At 40.0% G+C, this 24,038-nt stretch overlaps 1 protein-coding gene across 1 annotated transcript in view; it reads right to left on the minus strand.

Moving 5' to 3' along the window:
* CNTN5 (contactin 5) overlaps positions 1-24,038 on the minus strand; it is a 987,470-nt gene that overhangs the window by 272,295 nt on the left and 691,137 nt on the right. Inside the window, exon 7 of the mRNA XM_054015603.1 lies at positions 22,556-22,651. Coding sequence (XP_053871578.1) covers positions 22,556-22,651 — 96 coding nt within the window. The remainder of the gene's footprint in view (positions 1-22,555; positions 22,652-24,038) is intronic.

Here is a 24,038-nt window from a genome sequence, read left to right on the forward strand (position 1 = left end):
CATAAAAAGCCATAAACTGATGATGAAACATTCAGTTTCAAGGAAAATACACAAGTTTTAATTGAAAACACCTGTTACCAATTCAAATGGAAAACAATCAGTCTCATGCTAACTGTTACGGGTTAAAGGCAATTCATACCAACTGTAAAGTAGCCATCACTATGGCTCACTGTCAACTCACATAAAACAGAATCTACTTAATCAGCACCCTGACAGCAAACCCACTTAATTATTAATTTATTAATTAGAGTGCTTGCCAGGGAACAGATTCAAGACAATCCATTTCAGTGACTTTAAGCAAATGGAACATTTAGACATTTGACTTACTGGACATGCCTGGCATTGTGTCTGTAAGGACTTTTTGAGTATGTCACTTGTAAAATGATGTCTGTTAGCAAAAAAATATATATATATAGTGATGCGTAAGCTGATAAGGGAACACAATAAAATAATTTCCTTTGAGCCTTTATCTAAATCTGAAACCAGTTAGGCTAGAGCACTTCTGACACTTCTGCATTCCAGCTAGGAAACAAAAGCACCAAACTAGACAGTGTTAGGTTTGCATGTTTTCTTCTCACAAAGGTGTATTCCCACGAACATCAGTGTAGTTATTCCCGATTTACACCAACATAAGGGAAACTCTGGGACCACCCATTTCAAATACTCAAGGTATTTGAGCTTTCAAGTGCTTATCCAAATTGACTTGAATTTTTAACCGGTCATGGATACATTTCCCACTGTAATGCTCTTTGTGAACTCTATGAAGCTCCTCTTTTTTATTATGGCTGGTAAATGAGGCAAACAACTTCTTAGTATAGTTTCAAATGTTCTGATGGTTTGGTGCATACAACTTAGTGACATTAGATGATATGGACTAAGCTCTGGAAAACTGAATTTCCACTGTAGGCTTTGGCAAAAGACTCAACATACACATATGTGCTTCTGTACAGGAAAACTCTGTAGTACACTCAGGATCTGGGGAACTGGGACTGAGTCCTGGGCAACAACAGCTAAGCCAGTCCTCTAGTCACTCCAACTCTAATTAATTACTCTAGACCAGACCTAGTTAAGAAGAACTGTACCTAATTGATGGGCTGAGGAGAACTAAGGGTTAGGGTTAGGGCCATTAAGGCCATTAGGCAGATGATACAAAAAGAACAGGAAGGACATGGGAAATGGACGAAGTAGAAAGACAGAGATTGTTCTTGCCTCAGAAGCTGAGTGCTCCCTAGAACTGAAGGGGTGAAGCTATAGAGTGTATAGGGGTGGTGAAAACCAACATTGTAAATAAACTACACTGGGTTTTTTACCAGCAAAAAAAGGTCTCTGAGCTATCTGTGGACCTGAGCAGAGGCAAGATCAGGTGGGCCCTGCCACACAAACCAACAGTTTTAAGATGACAGAACTAAATGGTCTTTCAGAAGTGATTTTACAAAAGGGTCTTAGGCGGACTACTGCAATTATCGGGAAATGGGTAATCACATTGACATTGATCCATTGGACAAATCTCCCAGATTTCTAAATTTGCAGTCATGGTAGGATGGCTGGAAGATAAAGCAATGGCCTTCAAATCCTGGAACCCTAGCTTGATGCCAGTTTGCAAGCCCACAGAAATTAAAATTTAGGATTATTTTTTAACCTTGTGACTACTGCTCAAAGTTTCTTGTATGTCCAGGTAGAATATACCTGTTTTCCTGAATGTACTAGTATAACCTATCACTGCAGTGATTTCAATGAAATGTTAAAAGATTACAGTAGCCAACAAAGAGTGTGGGGGAGAATCAGTAGCTACAGCATTACATTAAAAAAAAAGTTATAGGTTACTTTGTAGGTGTGACTTTTTATTTAAAACATAGGCCCACTAACATGCTCTTAAAATAATAACCAGGAAAAGATTTATGTTTTACCCAGCACCACAATCCTCATCCCTAGATCTAATTCTTCTGTATGGATACCTCACCCAGAATATTTCCACTTATTTCCCACTATAACAAGAAAAGAAAGAAATTAGAAAGAATGCAAAAATCAGCTAAGATAGTAGAAGGCTTGGCAAGTATGAGAAAAGTTTAAAGGAACTTTAGTTACACTGTTTTGAGAGAAAAGAAAGGGATATCCAATAGCTCTATAAAATTACTGGAGAGGAAATAATACAAGAACTGGGAAGATTTTTTTTTTGAGCCTGCCCAAGAATACATTATAAGTAATAATGACCTTTCACTAAGAAAGGGCAAGTTTACATTAAGCAATTACATCTTAATAAGCAATTTAACAATGGAAAAGCTTGCCAAGAGAGACTGAAACACCTTCCAATGGAAATTGTCAAGAAAAGATGGATAACACAATCAGTGGAATAGCATAAGGGATAAAATACACAAATAATATTACCTTCCTATTATGTAGTTCTTTGTGTCAGTAAATCTCAAAGTACTTTATAAAGGAGGATCATCCCCCTTGTACACATGGATAAATTGAGGCATAGAAACATGTAACAACTAGCAAGTCAAAGCCAAGAACAGAAGCTCAATCCTAAACCACTGAGTGATCCATTAGGCCTGCATGCCTCCCCTTAGATGGAGGGGTTGAACTGTGTGACCTATGACATCCCTTTGGCCCTATTTATTAACACTACCATCTGCCACTTTCTCTCAGTTAATATCTTTTGTATGCCACTGGCAATGGTACAGTAGGACATACCTCAGAAAAATGTTGGTTTTCGAAGCTACTGTATGCTGCTCTTCACAAAACCTGTGTCTGCATTAGGAAAACTGGGACCTGTATTCACCACCAGTGTGATTGCTCCTGTGGTAGCAATGGTGAAAGCTGTGGGGTAGGCAAAATGACCTCCGGCTTTTTTTTTTTTTTTTTAAACACCCTGTCATCCAACACTGCTCTGCAGCTCCGCTAGTTGGAACAACATCAAAAGCAGTAAGGTAAACAGGCCTCAGGCATTTTTAACACAAGGTCTAACCTAAATTAGAACAGGGTTAGACGACATGTTGGTAAAAATGCCTGAAACCTGCCTTATTCTGCAACAAGGCCAAAAGTAATTTGCATCAGCTTTTATTCCTAACTTTCATTATATATCTGAGCGCTAGAGTTGTTACAGTGAATTGTTCTCTAAATTAGGACAAGCTTGTGGTCTGCTGTTAAAAGAAAGAAAGAGGGGGAAAGAGGGTAAGGAAGAGAAAACAATGTGAACGTCATTTTCTATTGTTTATCTTTTAGTATCAGACTGAATTTCAAACACATATGGGCATGAGCCCAAACTTGGGATCTAAATATTTACCAGCTTTGAATAGGTTCAGAATCTAAACCTCACTGCTGGCTAAAAGCTAAATAAGCAAAACTACAATTCTGGATCTAAATACACCATCTCCTAAATTCATGAGTGTCCTAACTTCATGATTGGATGCAACTTCTGCATCTCAAGCCATATTTGTTTGACAAAACACAATACTAAGACTGGGTAAATGATATTCACATACTTCACTTTATTTATGTTTTCAGGAGGGAAGGGCAAGAAGTTTAGTTGAAATCAGAGGAAAGCTCTGAATGTTGCAATATGTAGAAGTGAAAATATATTAAGCTTTTTTTTTTAATAGCCATCTATTTTATTTTTAATATGACATCTATATCAAACATGCAAAGATGATAGAGAGCACTGCCTTGAAATTACAGTCTACAGCCAACACAAAACAAACATTTATGTAGATACAATTCATCAACACACACACACACACACACACACACACACACACACACACACAGGAGTACACAAAATAAAAAAGACAGAAAAATTATGAATTATAAAAGGCAGCTCTAAATTGGCATTCTCCAGGGATACAAGGCTGAAGCAGTTGTCTGCCAGTAAGTCCTGTTATTTACAAAGTTTTGGTGTTAATGTGATTAAGTCACCATGGTGACAGTAGAGCTGGCATTTCTTTTTATGAATGGCCAGCTTTGTTTACAGAAATCTCTCCCAGGAGCTCTGTATCTGTTTTCAGAAGGTCATTTGGCAAAGCTTTCAAAATGCCCCATTTATTTCCATGTTTTATCACGTTATTTAATGCATCATGTGAGTGAAAATCTGGGTCACTTAGTGATGAAGTAGTGAAAAGAGCAGATCTATCTTCTGCTAAGAAATTTCTGAGGTGAAATTTTGTTTACAATCATATCTTTAAATGATTTTAGTAGATCCATTTTCTCTCTGCTTCACAACAGTAATTCCTGACCTGTCACTATTTGACATCTTTCCCATAATGGATAATGCCTGAGATGTAACAAATCAGCATATTTGGTGCTGTAACATCATGTTTAGACTATCATCTTTCTGAGGAAGCAATTTTGGTTCTGTGACAATGTAAAAAACATAATGTTGTCAAGGTGGGTCAGAAATAGATAAAATCAACCAATTGAGCTACCCACTCCTATGATTGGAAACACCTGAATATTCTCAGGTTTGTCTGATGGCTTTTCTCATGGGAAATTCTATTTTTACCATAGAAATCATTATATGGAGATATACACCTATCTCCTAGAACTGGAAGGGATCCTGAAAGGTCATTGAGTCCAGCCCCCTGCTTTCACTAGCAGGACCAAGTACTGATTTTGCCCCAGATTCCTAAGTGGCCCCCTCACGGATTGAACTCACAACCCTGGGTTTAAAAGAACAATGCTCAAACCACTGAACTATCCCTCCCCCCAAATTTGGGCTATCCTTTGCTTTAATCCTTTAACTATATCAGGTGTATGATGCGGTAAATGTCATATATATGTGTAATAACTACTGAAAGTCACTTGCACATGGATCCTAAGCATGTAGTAAATATGATGTTTAAATTATCACTTTTCCATTCTGTAAAGGTAAAACATTCACATGCAACCCTAAATATATTTTCCAAAAGAACTATTATTTTACTGTGATTGAGCTTTTATACCAAAGACACAAAAAATACAATATCCTCTTAGTTGTGTCATCACATCTTGATGCACTGGCATATTCGGACATAACTCCTCAAACATCCAAATGGATGAATATATTCTTCTTCAAAACACATGGATTTTCCACTGATTACCACAATTCCACAAGATGGCAGTACCTGATGAACAAAGGGGACTGATCCCTGATAATGGCCAAAATCAGAAACAATCTGGGAGCTTTATCAATTCTGCAGCAGTTGTTTGTTTTTAGACATTCTGCATGGAGAGTGGCATTTACAATTTACAGCTGCAGACAATGTAATGAGGCTTTTCAGATGTTAACAGTCCCTTAACATTCAACAATGAACAGTATTTAAGCAAAACAAACAAGCATAAAAGCAAGTAAGCATTGAAATCCTTATTTTACCCAAAGCCTAGTTTTAAACTCTAGCATCAAACTCTCTATTCAACCATGCCATGCACCAATCACAGACCAAGAATGCAATAAGCTACAGTCTTCAGCTACTGAGCACATTTCACATCCATGGAGTGGAAGGACTCCTATCAGCTAAGATGAATGATGACAGTAGGCCTTTCCCCTGTCCTCCCACTGTAATCCAATTAATATTTGGTGCATTTCTTTCTGCTACTATGGCTTATTACCAAACCTCATTAATCCTCCATGCAAATCTTTAATGGAGGCAATTTATTTGTTGCATCGCGATGCACCCACATAGAACCAACAGATATTGTCTATTTATCAACTAGCAATGAAATTGCTTCCTTTCTGCTCTGGGGGTTCTGTATCTATTGCTCACCTGCCTGAACAGAATTCCACCAAACATGTATTTGTCTTTGTTCAGGTTTAATTACTGTGATAAATCTTCAAACATTTGCTTTCCTGTAACCATTCACAAAGACATTAAGGTTTAGCAGATGACCTACGGAAGTTTTTCTCTCACCAGTTTCTATCAGTTTATGAAAGCTGGTGAACCGCGTTTTTCTATTTGGATTATGAAAACTGGTAGCTAATTAAGAACACTCAAATCCTGGAAACACTTGATCCCATGTGTAGAGTTGCTTCAACTAAGACTAAATAGAAAACAAGATTTCTGTTTCACACACACACAAAAAAACAAACAAACCCAGAGCTTCAACATTTGTTTTCATTCTGCATTGGAAGGAAAAACAGACCTTACCAAAAATTGGGGGGAGGGAGGAAGAATGAGAAAAAGAGAGACAGATACCCACTTCCGAATAGACAACAGCCCAATGGTTAGGGTATTTGTGGGGGATATGGGAAACTCAGGTTCAAGTCTCTGTTCTGCCTGCATCACAGCAGGGACTTAAATCTGTCTCCCCCACATCCCAGCTCAGTACCCTAATTGTCTTGCTGTTATGGGGTGGTCCATCCTGGCCCTGAGAAGCCCTGGTGAAATGTTCATCAAAACTGATGTTTCTGCAAAAAGCTTTGGTTGGCAGTTCAGCATTTTTGTGGAAAGATTCCTGACCAGCTCTACTTGCTTCCCATTCAAACATACTGACTTCAGAGGGACTACACATCCTGGGTAGGTAAATGCATGAGAGTGTTGGCCCGAGTGGGTACTTGATTACTAAGACTGTATGTATGACTATGATTTTTTTAAACTAAAAAAGTCATACTCATTGTAACCCTTTTCTTTGGATCAAGATATGTTTAGATATGTCAAGAGATCTATAACAGCATGTAATTCAGAAACAAATACTTCATCAAATTTATAAAAAGCAACAGAGGATCCTGTGGCACCTTTAAGACTAACAGAAGTATTGGGAGCATAAGCTTTCGTGGGTAAGAACCTCACTTGCATCTGAAGAAGTGAGGTTCTTACCCACGAAAGCTTATGCTCCCAATACTTCTGTTAGTCTTAAAGGTGCCACAGGACCCTCTGTTGCTTTTTACAGATTCAGACTAACACGGCTACCCCTCCGATACTTGTCATCAAATTCAGACTACCACCATTTTCTATTTAGTGCTGTCTTTATATTCTTTGAAACTATTAATGGCAGTTATTTAATGTCTTTTAAATGGGAAAAATATTGTGTGCCATGAACTTTTCTTCTTGTTATACTAAAACATCACTGTTCATATTTTTTTCCTTTAAATTTGTTTTTGTTTTTGCTATAAGACCACCAACCTTAAATTACTAACTCTCTCTCAGGGGCACCAAAGAAGTTATTTAATGTTTGTAAAGTCCTCTGAAAAATATACATATCTGCATGAGTGCAAAGTATAATTATTAGTACCTGGCTTGAATGTTTCAGCACCCTGGCAAAACCTTCAGTATCAGATAACACATTTTTCTCTTATCCTTTGCTTTTTTCCTTTCACTCATCACTTCTCTGTACCTCAACCTCTGCTTCTATACTTAACATTTCTGTGGTTTCAATTTCCCCATTTTCCTAGTCTCTCCATTCCCCTTCCCACTCTGCTTCTTCATATTTTAGTCTCCTGCAGCGATGATCACAGTGAAAAGTCATACTCCACAGTCTTACATGTTGTATACCCAGCACAATGTTGTATTATATGGGAGCATAACACTTCAACTACCACAAAGGTGCCAGCAGATTGATATATTTCAATGGTGTAATGCTCAAAAGAGTGAGAAGCCTAAACATGAACTAAAAAGACAATGAAAACAGAGGCACAGACGACAGCCATGACAGGTTGAATTCCAGCACAAAAGACGCTGGATCATGCCTGAGAAATATCCAAATGCAAGAAACAACATCATGTACAATACCTACTCTTCTACAGCATTTTTCATCTTTAGATCTCAAAGTGAAATCAATATCAAATGGGGAAATTGAGAAACACAGAAGGAAGTGATTTGCTGAGGATCACACTGGAAGCCAGTGACTGAATGTGGAGCCTAATCCACTAGGCAATATTGCCCCCGTAAGTGCCCTAGAATGTGTTTCCATTTCCCTTGTTTCTATAACCACCAAAAGTATATGGCCTTCCACTCCTTGTGGAGCTGTATGGATGTACAACTAGGATGGTGGGATATTGTGAGTAGTCTCCCTTGCCCACATTTATATTCCCATTATAAATGTGATCCCCGAATCCTGAAGCAAAAATAGGACTATAAATCACTGTGCACAGTAGTAATGCTTATAACCAGGAAAATCCACAGCTGTTCAGGATGGAAAAAGCCTATTAGATCATCTTGTCCAATTCCTGTATGGTGTTTTTGTCTAGTTTTGAATAATTCAAACAATGAGGCTTCCTTCCACCACTTCCTTTTGAAGACAGTCATATGTGAGTATATGCACTGGACAATAATATGAAAGTAAATTTTAGGGCTCCAAAAGACAGCCTTTGAGTTTCCAAAAAAATGACAGTAGCTCTTTATAACAATTACTAAAGACATTTTAAAGACCCAGTGGGGTGGGAAGGAAGATACCTATCAAAAGTTAGTAATCTGCCTCACAATGCCAATATTGCTGTTCAGCCATATGTAATCAATAACATCACCAGCAGTATTTGACAGTGCAAAACCAGCCCTCATCTGATTTTACATATACATAATATACAGCTCTGTCCCTGTTATCAATGTACATTGTGCTGAGCTACTGGAAACCCAGTGAAATGCTTCCATCCATCTTTCACTTGTCACATAACGGTTATTTAGAGATAATACATAGACTTCTGTTGTCTTACTTCCTGCCTAGGGCACTGTCTCATGATTATAATCTGTCCACTCAACCCTTTAGTAACAGCAGTCAAAGTGACACCTGATGTGTCACACTGTTTATATATCACACAGAAAAAAAGAGATGCTTTGCCAACTCTTCTTTTTTTTTGGTTCTAAAAGAAACATGGATATTAATGTAATGCTAACCACAAGCCATTCTGTTCCCTCCTGGATTGAGCACTTGTGTAGCCTTGAGAACATTGATTCAGATTTTCAAGGCCAAACTCATTTTAGAGATGAAGGATGGGCTCATGGTGAAGTCACTATACTGGCTCTCTGGAGATGTGAGTTCAACTCTTGGCGCTGCTGGAGACTTCCGGTGTGACTTTTGGGCAGTCTCTTAATCTCTATATGGTATTGTAAAACAGTGATAATAGTTTTCTTCCTACCACTTGCCTGCATTGGGGCTGTAAACTGTCCAGGGCTGAGAGTATGATCTATTATGTGTGTGTGGAGCACAACAGACTTGGGTTCAAGTCCCTCTGCCACAGATTTACAGTGTCACCTTGAACAACTCACTAAGGCCAAGATTTTCAAAAGTGATCAGTGATTTTTTTAGATGGTGGGCGCTTGACAGTTTCTAAAAATTAGGTAGCTTAATGGAGTCTCAAACTGGGAACCACAAAACCGAGGCACCTAAAAATTAGAGCTGCTCAGAATTTGTTTTTACCAAGATATATTTCCAATAAAATTTCAATTTGGAAAAAAAAAAAAAAAAAACCTAAAAAACAGTGAACTGTTTTTTTTTTTATGTCAAAACATCCCATTATTGTCAGAATAAAAATGTCCAATTTTGGTCTCAAAATGATTTTTGAAAATGAAATTCACTATTTCATATCAAAATATTTCAAAGGGTAAAAAAGTTAAAATTGGAAAACAATGTTTTGATCAACCCCAAATTAATTGTTTTTGGAATTTTGTTTTATGAGAAATTTTGAAATTGTTTGTTATTGTTCAGTTTTGGAATAAAAAAATTGAAATTGCAGAATTTTTCACAAAACAGAAAATCTGATTCTCATCTAGCTCCACCTAATATTACTTGTCAATTTTGAAAATGTTGGCCTTAGTCTCTGTGTCTCAGTGTGCCATCTGCAAAATGGCGTTACAGTACTTCTCCACCTCTCATGGATATTGGAAGGTTTATGGTAACCGGGGCCTTATAAGTACCTCAAATAGACAAACAATCTCAGCTGGAATCTTTAAGCATTACAGTATCATAAATAATATTAATATGTTTTTCAAATTTCTCCGTGTGTGTTCAAATTAGGATAGTCCCGTGTATCTTGATATATATACACACATGCACAAACCCCAGTTTGCTTACACACTTGGATAGATTTCAGAGTAGCAGCCGTGTTAGTCTGTATCCGCAAAAAGAACAGGAGTACTTGTGGCACCTTAGAGGCTAACAAATTTATTAGAGCATAAGCTTTTGTGGGCTACTGCATCTGAAGAAGTGGGCAGTAGCCCACAAAAGCTTATGCTCTAATAAATTTGTTAGTCTCTAAGGTGCCACAAGTACACTTGGATAGAGTGTGTGTGCTAGTACAGGGGTTCTCAACCTTTTTCTTTCTGAGCCTCCCCTCACCCCCACACAACACCCTGTGAAAACTCCACGGCCCATCTGTGCCACAACAACTGGTTTTCTGCATATCAAAAACAGGGCTGGCGTTAGTGGGTGGCATGCAGGTCAAGTGCCTGGGGCCCCATGCCACAAGGGCCCCTGCGAAGCCAAGTTGCTCAAGCTTCGGCTTCAGCCACAGGTGGTGGGGCTCAGGGCCCCAAGCTTCAGCCCATGTCATGGGGCTTTGTCTTTCTGCCCTGGGCCCCAGTAAGTCTAATGCTGGCCCTGCTTGGCGGCCCCCCTGAAATCTGCTCGCAGCCCCCCAGGATGCCTGGTTGAGAACCACTGTGCTAGTCGAGCATCCCTGCCTTTGAAAATCTGGGCCATTGTACTGTATATGGAAGTGACCAGCCACTTTACCAGGACATGCTTTGAATTTGCAAAAGTACCCATAACAACAACTAAATGAATTTTTTCATTAAAAACCTATTTTTGGTAAAAAAAATTAAGATTTGGTGACACCAAAAGATTGAGAGTTTGAGTTGATTTTGCCAAATTGTTCATTTTACAAGACATAAACAAAAACAAAACAAAATTCTAAAAACCTAACATTTCAAATTTGAAATAATTTTCTTTTACCCAAAATGTCCTTTAATTTGTAAAAAAAAAAAATAATCCCAAAACATTTTAAAATGGTTGAAATCAAAATGAAACATGTTGTCAAAATAATTTTTTTTTAAATTTTCAAAACTGACAACAAACTGAAAAATCCATTAGTTGCCTAGATCTACCCAAGAGTCAAACAGCGTATATTGCTAGCATATTGCTATATATTCTCAACCTTTTGGTTGTGACCTATGATCCTTGAAATGCACTCAAGGATAGACACCCCTTCTGGGTATCCCTCATGCCATGATATATGTCACAGCTGCTGCTTGCATTCTTGTTCTTCCTGTCCATTCTCCCTCTCAAACCTTTTCTGTGTCTCTTCTCCTTCTTTCTCAACTTACTCTCCTTTCCTTTTTAGTTTTTATATTTTTTGCCCTCTTTCTTCTAGTCACCAGAAGACAGTGGATGAAAAACTCGGTCCCATTGAAGTCAATAAAAATTTTGCCAGTGACTTCAGTGGGGCCAGAATTTCACTCAATATGTTCCCGCAGGGTGGGAAAGTTCACTGTTTCTGTATTCCCGGGTCACATTAGTCTCTTGTGACTGAGCTGAGTGCAGTGGAAGTAGAGCAGAGTTAGCTAACTGGTCCTGCTAACATGAATTTGTCCTGTGGTTATCTGTATTCTGGGGCTGCAGCAGGACTAGCCCTTTATTGCTACTTCACCACCTCGTTCCTTTCACATTACTCCATTCTCCTACCCCATTTCTTCATTGTCTAAGCTCTAATTATCATTGCAAAAGAAAAATAATCTCATCAAAATGATATTTTAATACATCTGATAAACAAATGAAATGTTCTTTGCTGTAAGATAACAGCAGCACCACAACGGGAATTTTATTAGCTTGCTAATGAAGTTCTCTAACATTATTTTAACTAAGTTGGAACATAGCATGAGAGCAGAGAAGATAAAAACAAGCAAGAAAATTATCTGCATCATGAATATTATTAATTGTTGCATTGTCAAAAACAACCTACACTGGCATGGTGATCAAAAGGAGGTGGGTAACACCCACCACTCTTTGTTATTGCATTGGAAAAAAATCTTTTATTGTCAGTAGTGCAGGTCTGGCCGTAATCCTTTGGACTTGAATCTGAATATTAAAAGACATAGCTATCCAGCTTCACCCCAGCCATGCTGAGTTACACCTCTATCACAAATTCAATCTCTCTCTCTTTGTTCAATCCCAGCAATCGTCTTTATATCATTTATTGTTAAAGCCTCACAATCTCCATCCTATCAGACTTGTCTCAGTTACTATTGTATTGTACAAGGCAGCCCTGGCTGAACTAATGAAAGGCTGGCATTTAAGGAATTTAAGTAGATTTAAAAAAAAAAAAAAACCATACCCAAGCCCCACCCCGCTCTGTACTGATCTGAAAAGGCCATGCAATCTATGTCTAGAGTTCTATGGCCCACCCAGCACTGTGGCTTTTAGCCTTACAACATGCCTGGGAGGTATGGAATTATTAACCTCATTTTACGGGGATCTTGTACAAGAAGTCCATAGCTGAGCTGGGAATTGAACCCAGTCTCCTGAGTGCCTTCAAAAAGTGCCTGAGTAGAGTCCTACTCACTAGGTCAAGCTTCCTACCACCACCACATCTCTCCTTAATACCCACTATGCCACAATGCCTATAGAAAGGAATCAGTCAATCACTGTGAGGTTGAGGTTGGTGGTCAATTATATTACATTTCTAAAGAATCTTATTGGTGTCATTCCTGTTAAATCCTATAAAACTATTCCACAAGGGTAGAGAAACATGCAGAGAAAGAAGACTCTGAAGTATTAAAAATAAATAATTTATCACCTCCTCTCCCCTTATCTTACACTTATCTTACACTTCCTCTTGTTCCAGCTATCTTATCAGCATTATATTTATGGCTTCTTCTCTTTAGCTATATTGATTTACTCTCTCTTTCCTCTTATACTTTTCCATAGTGTGCACTAGAGAGGCTGCCTAGGATTAATTAATTATTTTTTCCCCCATACCATGAACTGTTAAACTGAAAAATCTTTAACTGACATGTTTTTGAGATTATATTGTCCCACCTGCCATTTTAGCACAGCAACCGAGCTGAATGGTAACAGATAGTTAGCACTAAAAAATATGGAGTTTGGGTCAATTTGTTCCTTTTGTAAAAATTCTTACATCACTTAACTATTATGCAATGCATATATTCCCACTATTGAATCAAGGTTGGAAAGATTTTAAAGCATCAAATAGCTTGTAACATGAAAAGTTTCACAACATTATTGACTGGTTACCAACTTAAACTGGCAACTTTACTGTTATAGTACTTGTTACAGGAATAAATGTGATGGAATAATTATAGAATTCAATTTAAATCTGGCAGGATCATTCTGTCTAGTTTAATTACTGGGTTGAAGAGTTTCTGCTGGTTATATCTAATTTACAAAACACCATGATCCTAGGACATTTTAGTAACAGGTTAGTAATTTGTCCCTAGGGAAAAAGAGTTTTCCCATTACAGAAACTTTCCATCATTACTGTCCCATTTGTCAGAATCCAGACAAGTAGACACATATGGTAGATGCCTGAAAGGCAACACATGAGTTTGGGAGCAAAATTTTTCAATGCATTTTTTAATTAATTAATCTGTCTTGCTTTCTCCCTCTTTCCCTTAGTCTTTTCACTTATAATTTGATTCCCCTGAACTGGCAGCTAGTGTAATACTTGCTGACATTAGTGAGAGTGTGACACGGTAGCATATGTCCCTAAAGCAGAAACCTGTCAATGCAGCCCATGCACCCAGCATCATGTACTGGCTTAATTGAGCAAGGTCAGCCAGTTTTCCCTCTCTAGGTTCCATGCTTCCTGAGGGGAAAAATAGTTCCAATGAGTGATCCACCAGATCTAAGGCCACTAAACTTTTGGTGCTTGTTACAGCTTTTTTTTTTCTTGATGTAAGAGTTGTGGGGTGGTGATGAAACAACAAACAACTAACTCCGGAGAAGTTTTGCAGAACACAGCAAACTACAACTTCCTTGAGAAACTTTACTGAAAGTGGCTCAATTGCATATTTGTTTTCATTAATTTAACTTCCTTCTTCTCTTAGTTTATAGGGTTTATTTTAAACTTTCAAAATTATCTATGAGGAAAGTGTAAGTGAAAAAAATCATTTATTTATATTTCTCGTTCAAATATTGCTTAGGAGTCTGGGCATATTCTTATAATTAAAACATAATTAAAATCTAGTAAGCAAACACTACCAACAAATTGGGTGTATCTAGATCAGTTCCCTGAATAATCATAATCTGCCACCGCTGTATCCTATAGAAAATTCTAGAATCCCAAATAATTTAAATTTGACCACCACAAACACACACACTGCCTTCGCAAGACTGAGGAAACACAAACACAAAGAAATGCCCAAGGGAGATCAACAGCAAAATTACAGATCATGAATTGAGCAATGAAAGGGACGTAACAGAAGGAAAGATGATGCAACTAATCCTGTTAGCTGATTCCACAGTGAGGAATCTGGGCTGACACATCAAGCTGGTGCCCAGATAAAGAACACAAATTGCCTCCAGGGCGCCAAAATAAATGATGCCACAATAAGGACTCTGGATGCTTCCACTAACGGAAGACCACATGGGAACAAGCAAACATCACTAGTGAGCGAAGGTTCGATGTGATCAACATTCACCTCAGGCCCTGTTCAAATTGAAGATGAGGGTGTCAGTGGTAATTTCAGAGATGCTTCTACTCAGTGGTGCAAGTGGAATCCATTTCTTACCGGTACGGCATGTGATCTCCTCACATTACCCTCCACATGACTCCTCCCCACCTTGCCCCCAACCTTGCCCCACACTTTCCCTGTCCCCTCCCCATGATCCACCCCCCCTTTCCTGGGGGGGGGGGGGGGGGGGCTCTGTCCTCATCCTGCTGCACCGGAAACTTCGGAACCGCAGCAGCAAAAAGAGCAAAGAACGTGTGCCCACAGCTCCTGTGGTGTGGCTGTACCACCCCAGCCCTTCCACGCAGGGGCTCCTCTGTCTGTACAGCAGCTAGCCCCACTGGAGGACAGGGCCTATGGGGGGGCAGGGCTGGGGGTGGTACAGCAGCCGTGCTGGAGGAGCTGCTGCCATGGGGCTGTCTGGTGGCCCCACATTCTGCTCCTTTCCCCGCTGCAGTTCCCGGGAGAGCCCTGCGGCGGGGAAAGGAGCAGAACACTGGCAGCTCCTCCGGATGCTGTACCACCTCCAGCCCTGCCCCCTGAGCCCTGACCTCCAGCAGGGCTGCTTCTGGGAGCTGGAGGAGATGCAGCTCTGTGAAAGGGCAGGGGGCGGGGCTGGGGGTTCTGCTCCTGTGGTTCTCCCGGGAACCGCAAGCAGGGAAAGGAGCAGAACATGAGGCCACCGGGAGGCCCCCAGCCCCGCCCCCAGTCCTGTCCTCCGGTGGGGCTGCAGTACAGATGGAGGAGACCCTGCCTGGAAGGGCTGAAGGCGGTACAGCTGCGCCGGAGGAGCTGCCAGCATGGGGCCACCCACCAGCACCTCGTTCTGCTCCTCCTGTATGTTTCTGGTACGCCATTACCAGCTATAAATATTTTGCTGGTACAGCATACCGAACCAGACTGCCCTACTTGCACCGCTGCTTCTACTAAGAAATGTGAGTGAGGAGAAAAGGTTGATACTGGAGACCAACTAATCAGGTTATGAGGAGAATTTCGATTCAGACTAGTTTGTTTTCTGTTTTAATATTAGCATAACAATTAGAAAAAGAAGTTAACAGTTTAGAGCCAAAGCCTGTCCTGGCTGGAGCTAAAAGGACTCTGACAATTGCACCTTCTGCAGGAGTCCTGGTAGCTAGAGAAAGATTACATAGGGATGCCTGATGGATGTGCACGGGTATACTTGCTACTGCTGCAAGGAGGCGCTATATACACCACTAATTGATGCTACTGGTACATTCTAGCCAGATCAGGGTCTGGATTCGTGCTCCACCTAGCCCATTCAGATGCAATACATGGGCCAGGGGGTTTATGTGTGCTAGAGAGAGATCTTATGGTCAGGTCAGAATTGAAAACCTGCTACTGCTATGACCATAAGCGGTATAACCTGTACTGATCAACGCTGAGTGCTGGGCGGCAGTTAATTAACCCAGAAACCTCAGGAAGTGCCAACAGCTTCGGGCTGATGAGCACCTGAGGAGGGTAGTGGAACCCTTGATGGAGGAAATGCCATCAAAAGGCAGATGAGCAAATTCACTAGTGTTCTTGCCCAACATATCCACATAGGACAGATTGGGCCCTTCAGCTGTGGCAGATAACCAATCTAGGAGTGGAGCCACCTCGTTTATATGGGAGAGGAAAGACTCATGACTTTGTCTATGTGCTGTTGTTCTCTTCTAGATGCAAGATCTGGTCTATAAGGTCTGCATAGTATAATTAATCATCCAGCATTAAAGCAATATAATAGCAGGAAGGAACTGGAAACAAAATTACTATCTAATACAGTAGGATCACGTGCCTATGTCATAATACAATCAATACTCAGCAAGCAAGCTCAGAAATAGTATTGGTCTGGAGTGGTGAAGTTCAGAGCTAGTTAGCTTATAGGTAAAGATAGAGACTTGGACTCAGGAAACCCACGTTCAATTCCTTACTCAGCCGTGGACTTTGTGTGTGACCTTGAGCAAGTTAGTTAGCCTCTCTGTACCTCAGATCCCCATCTGTAAACTGGGGATAATAATACTTTGCTACCTCGAAAGGGATATTGAAAGAATAAAGAGATTACAAAGGGGTCAAATACTATCATAATGGGGACTACGTAAGTACCAAATATTGTGTTCCAGCCCTTCAGAGAAACAGGCCTGTTCCAAAAAGCTCATAACTGGGTATGAAAACCCCCAAAGTACAGCACAACTTGATTTGATATTCCAGCTCTGGCCAATCTTCACTCCGTAGTTTCAATTTTAATTCAAACTTTATTTTCAAATCCATTTTGCGGAGTCTGAGCTGTTCTAAGAAGTTGTTCTGTGAATTTTCAAATATCTGAATGTAGAGCAGGTGAGTGCCATTTTCTTTTAATGTTATTTGAAGTGAATTTTTGTAGTTTATATGAGGTAGGGGCAGGGGTAGTCATTTAGTACATACAAGAACTCAAGCTAAAACTCCCAGGCCTTAAGTTAAAAAGGTTCTCATTTCCTTTTAGTGACTTGCCAGGTTAGCAAAACACTACGCAGACATCCAAAAGATGCATGGGAAGTACTACGACTGGCATTAATCATCTCCTGTGAAACATTTCCCATAGAAGCTACTGCCTTTGTAATATTGAAAGAAAAGCATAAAAAGATGCAGTTTATGGCAGTGTTTCCAAATAGGGCAAAACTAGATTTGTCCTTTAGAAAAGATATAAAAGTTTAACATCAGTACAGCTGTTATGTGGAAAGACTGTAAAAGCAGTATCCTTTGCAGACGGTAATATCCCTTTGAGGCAGGAAGAAGCATGCATCTGTTTTTCATGCTCACAGAATGTAGTATGTAAACATTGCTCTAATTTTAACAATGAGAATACTCATTCTCTATTAAGTAGATACTAAAAAGCTTTGAATCAAAGCATTAAAAGGGCCAACTGAAAGCATTAATTCTGTGGGGGAAAATGTAAATAAGGATAAAATCTTCCATTCATTTTTAATCTCACTACAGTGAGCCTTGTAATTAACACGATTAAATGACTGAATGAAGACCCATATTTACATGCTTCAGAAAGTCACAATAAAGAACCATACTATTGTCCATAGAAAAAATGCAGAAAAGGCCTCTTAAAATAGACTCACTGAACAAAGGCTGTCATTTGAGGAGGCTGAAATCAATGAGCATCTATCAGCAAGAGTTAACATAAGAGGGCACATGGAGGGAGAGAAACTAGTTTATCTAGGCAGGATGGTCACACCAGGTGAGGGAGCAATTGAATATTTCGAGTTAATTGTCAAAGATGCTGAGGAGGGATAAACTGAAATGGTGTAGGGAGTCCTTTGAAAGAAGTAGGAAGTATTATCCTGGGAATGATAGCCTAAAGAGAGTCCATCAGTAGATTTTTATCTCCAGAAGGAATGTATGTATCCAAAATCAGTTTCCTGATATTTTTTTCCATTTCAATATGTGGGGAAGGTACCCCTACAGAGAAAAACTCTTTCCCATCCGCATATCCTGAGAGAGGCTTGTTTAACTTTGCCATTCAGTGATCTCCTGTGAAAGAAATCAATACCTGAAAAATGGACTTCTTAATGCAAGTCAAAACTCAGCATCATTCTCCTCCCCTCTGACTTTGCTCAACGTCCCACATAGGTTTCTGGCGCTACAGTTGGTAAATTTATTTTAGATGGGTATTTTGTGCTCTTTTCATATGGAAATGATTTGGAACAAGAAACTGTACAACTAATCAAATGATTTATTTAAAAACATTTCATTTTCTTCATTTTTGTTTCTTTGGGGTTTTTTAATCATTATCATCATCCCTGGATAACACATCAAAGCAAAAATACATTAATAACCACAAAACAGACCTATATGCATATGAAAACTACTCTGTGATTATATTGCAAATCCCTCTGAAAAGAAATCTGTGTAGTATTTTTATCAATTGTTCAGCAGTCTTGTTTGGAGATTGGCAAGCAGTTGATAAAAGTATTCCCCACTGACGGGTGCCTTGCACAGTCGCTCAGCCTTGTTTGAAGGAACTGGTATTCTGTGTGAATCAAGTGTGTGTTATTTAATCACACTTACTTTATCTCATATGTGAAAACAAGTTAAATTCGTAAACCAGTATTTCTTTCATCCCTGTTCTTCACAGAGTCCTTTGTGCCCTGCCACTAAGATATCATCACTGGCTTTGAAGATCCCAACTGTGCAATCCTTATTCATGCTGTGAGCAGTTACTCAAGCAAGCAGTCCCACTAATTTAAGGATGGAGGACTAGGACCTTGTTGTTGGAGGTATTGCTTAAGTGGCTGTGGGGAGTGATTAGATTTGACATTCCACCTCAGACCTTTGTCCTGAGATAAGAGCTGGGGTTTGTTGAGGGAGCTGTCCAGGAGGAATGACTTCAGTGGGACTATTTGTGAGAGTAAGTGATCACCAATGTGAATAAGCATTTCACAGTTGAGCCCAGGGTGTTCATCCACCAAGAAATAAAGTTATGTCTACATTGCATCTGGGAGCAAGTTTCCCAGTGCAGGTGAATAGACCTGAACTAGCTCTGTTCAAGCTAGAGCACTGAAACAGCAGTGTAGCCAGGGGTTGCATGGGCAGCAGCTTAGCTAGCCTGGAGTATATACCCAGGTGGTCTGGGTAGGTTTGTGCTCAGACAGCTAGCTCCCAGCTACAGTGTAGACATATATTTTATTTTACTTAGGTTACATAACTCATGATCATCTCATCTGGGACATTCACACATTCTATATATACTTTAAATAGCAGCCTTGGGTATAGGTGCCTCAGCTAATGGGCCACTTAAAAAGTAATGTGACCAGTTATTCACCTACAGGTCTGTCTCCAAAGTGATTTTCAGTGAGCCAAATTTCTCTCCTCTAAAGACTATCACAGAAGACAATGGGCGTTGCAGATGCCTAATACCTCTGAAAATCAGACCTAATATACCTAAAGATGGGCATGCAAAAAAAGAGACTCCCAATATCAACATTTTTGACCCTCTTATCTACAAAGCTTTAAAATGTAGCTATGCTCTAAAAAAAGGGACTTTGTAACACTGGCATCATTGAGTTCCTTATTGATTGTCTCACGCTGATTTCAATATCAAATTTGCTCACATTGCAAGTAAAAACTTGCTCTTTTCCAATGGCCAGTCTTGCAAACTCATGCTGGACCTGATGGGTCAGCTGGGTTCTTACCACCTTGCACATCATCACCATCATAAAGATTCTGCTGCATTACTTATACTCTTTACTCCTGGGGGAATTCTGTGCCACTGTGCATGCACCCCGCAGATTTCTTTGCTTCCCCGCAGAAAAATGACTTTCTGATAGGGAAGCAAAGGGAAGCTTCAAGAGCAGTCACTCCCTAACTGCGCAGGTACATCGTTTCAGGCACCCAGAGCAGCTGGCAGAGGGGTAAATCACTGCAGGGCTGGGGACACCCCAGTCTGTGTCTCCTACCCTGAGCCAAGATCACTGCTAGTCCCAGCTGGGCTGGAGGCAGGAGAGATGGAACTTCCTCTTCCCCTGCAAGGAGTGGCTGGGGCTGTGTCAGACCCACACTCAGAAACCTCCCCCAGCTGCAGGAAGCTCAGCATCCTGCCCTGCTTCCTGCCCCCATTGCTCTTCAGCTGTGGGGGGAGGGGGTCACTGTTTGGGGATCTGCTCCCCAGCCACCCAACCCCTATGCATCTGGACCTCCTATACCCAGACACCCCACCAAGCCTCACCCCATACATCCAGATACTCCCCGCCCTCCATATCCAAACCCCACCCCACTGAACCTCAACCCCTGCATCTGGAGCCCCCCTACACCCAGACCCCCTGCCTCCAGACCCCCACACCTGCACCCAGACCACCCCCCATTGAGCTCCCTGCACTCTGATGAGTCTCACCCTCCTGCACCACTCTGAGCCCCCACATCCAGACCCCATGCTGAACTAGCTGCACCCAGACCCCCACCCCACCAAGCCCCACTCCCTCAGCACCCAGATCCCTCTGCAGAGAGGCACACAGCCAGACCCCTCTGCTGATCCCCAACCACTTTCATCAAGAAGCCCCTGCAGAGTCCCATTACCCCTGCACCTGGAACCTCACCAGGAGACTCCTACCACTGAGCTGTCTGCACCCAGATTGTCCCACACAAAATCCTCTCACCCCACACTTGGATCCCCCCCACACTGAGTCCCTCCACACTTGGTTCCTGCCTGATTGAGCTTGTCTGCCCCACATCTGGTGCACCTGGCGTAGAGGGGCAGGGCCCCAGGGTGTTTCTGGGGCAGGCCCAGGACTTGTGCTGTGTTAATGTCAGATGCAGCATCATCACTGAGTCTGTGTCCCAAGGGTGGGGGGAGGAGAGGCTGCAGGGTGATCTCCTACCTTCATACAGCCAGTGACCTGTGCCCCACTGCCATTCTGGAGCCTCTGCATTTATTTATTGCTACAACTTGCAGAATTTTAAAATATTGTGCACAGAATTTTTATTTTTTTGGCGCAGAATGCCCTCAGAAGTAACTCAACACCTGTGCCACTCTTTTACCCTTTAGAAGATTTGGACAGGCATAGCTGGAGGCATAATTCTTGGGAAAACATATGAAGGGCATGCGTTTGGGTAGCATGTAGGAAGGTGAGGTGTTTTGTGAAGTGATAGATGGTAAAGAGCAGGGTGGTTATGAATGCAGCAATGACCAATTCCCTCTGTCCTGTCAGTCTCTGCCTGTATTGTGAATCCAGACCCAGTACCTGTCTATGTGCTGGAATCACACATTCTATATATACTTTAAATAGCAGCCTCGGGTATAGGTGCCTCAGCTAATGGGCCACTTAAATAGTAATGTGACCACTTCTGCCTATCTCCTTCTCCTCACTGAATTCTCACATGTAATAGTGATGCCTCAGTACTGTGCAATAACATTCAATAAAAGGAGCTAATTGCTTAGATACTATGGTGTCCTAGATTAGAAGAGACCATTAAAGGAGATGCGCAACTGGGAGAATGGGCCCAGAAAAGAGCAGTGAGTTTTTGGAGGGGTGTAAGATAGATAGTTGGAAATCATCCCACAGTGCCATGGAATCCAACCCCACCTGCAGCCCCTCCAACAAAAGAAAAAACACCACCAAAACAAAACAAAAATACCCTAACCAAACCCAAACCCTGTTCTATCAAATTAAACAGGATTGTCCTCCCTTTGGTTTAACCTCTCCTCTTCTTTCTACAGCCTCTCTCAAGACCGCTATATGAACACAGAAGCAAATTTCCTCTAAACATGGAACTCAAGCCCAAGTAGGAAAAAGAACTATTCTACAGTATCCATGGACAAGAAAGTTACTGAATTATCTAAAGTATCTCTAGGAATTGCACCTGAATATACAGTGTGCAAATATCAGACTTTGTATAAAGAGTATTTACCCATCCACACACCCTCTGCTGGAGAATGAGTTTGCGAAGGAAAAACGTAACTAAACTGGCATTTCTAAGCTTTTGTTTGGAAAGTTTCAGATGGATCAGTTTCTTGGGATTTATGATTATTTCTGACTTCTAGCATTGATGCTGTTGTGCTGGAAACAAAGCTATGCAGCAAGGGAATGCAACTAAAATCATGGCTGTACTAGTCAAAACAAAATTCAATTTGTATTCAACAACTGTATCTCAGCAGTGACATTTGGAACAAAATTTTGAAGGCTTCTAAACTCTAAAAGAAATCACCTTCAGTGACCCGAAGGCAGCATATTTCTCATTGGTGGTATGGAGATTATTGCTGTTATAGTCAACAGTAATGGTGGGAATAAGACAATCTTATCCCAGAAACCCTGCCTACTCAATGGCATTTACAATATATGATCTTTAATTACTCCTGTGGTACTCCAAGAACTGTCAGCAGAACTGTGCATAATTCATCTTTCTAGTTTCAGTCAAATGTGTTCTAAAATAATGAGCAGACAGTAAAACAGAGCAATATCAATACAAAATGCAGCCTACTGTACCTGGTGAATGAAGTGGAGGAGAGCACATCAGAACAACCCCTTGACCTTCTCGTACAGAGACTGCACTTCTCGTCCGGCCACTAAAATTTCCCAGATCTGTCAACATAACACAACATTTTAGTTGCATGGAAAGGGAAGTTAATTTTGCTACTAATATGATTTACACTTTATTTCTTTTTATAATGCTGACAGTGCCTTATTTTCATTTCTTAATCTATGATAGGAGGTCTTGAAAAATAAATCAATTTCTACTGCAAAGATTTCTACATTACTTTAACCCTGTTTATTGCTCCTTACCATGCATGGATATGGTGTAAGTGGAAGAGTGTTAGGCAGTGTACCATTTATAAGACATTTAATAGCTCTTTTATTTCTTTTTACCATTTCCTGTTTATTGATTTCCTTCACTGATAAAAGACTTTCATGCATAGAAAAAGAGAAATAAAGGTGAAGAGGCTGCCTTGTGTCTAATCTGCAGCCTATAGAGAGGGTTGTTAATATGTCATTCAAAGAATATTGTGTGCAATACATTGTTATAAGCGGGGAGGAGAATCCGCTCTCATGGCTCTATAAGCAAATCTGCTATATAGCACATTTATTTTTAATACTCTTTCCCATATAGTTTCTCCAGTATCCAGGTCACAATCCAGTTTTGGGTAACTACATTTTGCCTCCCTAAATTTCTCCCAGCAACTGAAATTGAATTAGGTATATTTCACTTCCCCCAGTAAACTTTTGAGTGAAGTTGCAGTGCCTTATGATGAAGAGAGCTGATTGAAACTCACTATTTCTGATTCATGGAAAATGTTAACATTTTAAATATTTTTTCTGTTAGAATCTGAATGATTTCAAAATATTTTGCAAAACAAACATCCTGTAAATTTGTGTCATTTTGGAAAAGTATTGTTTCATAAAATTTTGAAATTTTGCTTAGATTTTTTTTTCATTTTATATTATTTTTTAACATTAATAGCACATAAGCAATAACGCATATTATGCACGACTATTGTGAGGTCATCATATAACATAGCTGAAATAGTCAATTAATTTTTATTTTATTGTTCATATTACAAAGGACAGCTGCTAGTACTGATTAGTACAGTTGTCAGTCAGGGTTAGTAATGATTGAAACATGTTATCTTCCTTTCTAGATCAATGTGTCTCCTGTTTGTATCAAACTGTTTCATTACAAAACAAACAGAAAGAAGGACAATAATATGAAAATAAAATAAAAACACACACACACACACACACACAAATCATAACAAAATTTATAACACAATTTTGAAATTTGAAACAACTTTGAAATTTTCCAAAACAATTTTTTTCCAAAATGAAAGATATGTCATTCTGAAATATTTTTCTTTCATCAGAAATTTGGTTGAAATACAATTTCTTTAAAAAGTTTGGTTTTATTGAAACAACTTTTTATGATGGAAAAACTGTTCTTATGAAAATTTTATGACCAGCTCTAGTTATGAAT

This window comes from Malaclemys terrapin, chromosome 1, assembly GCF_027887155.1.
Source record: "Malaclemys terrapin pileata isolate rMalTer1 chromosome 1, rMalTer1.hap1, whole genome shotgun sequence".
Lineage (NCBI taxonomy): Eukaryota > Metazoa > Chordata > Testudines > Emydidae > Malaclemys > Malaclemys terrapin.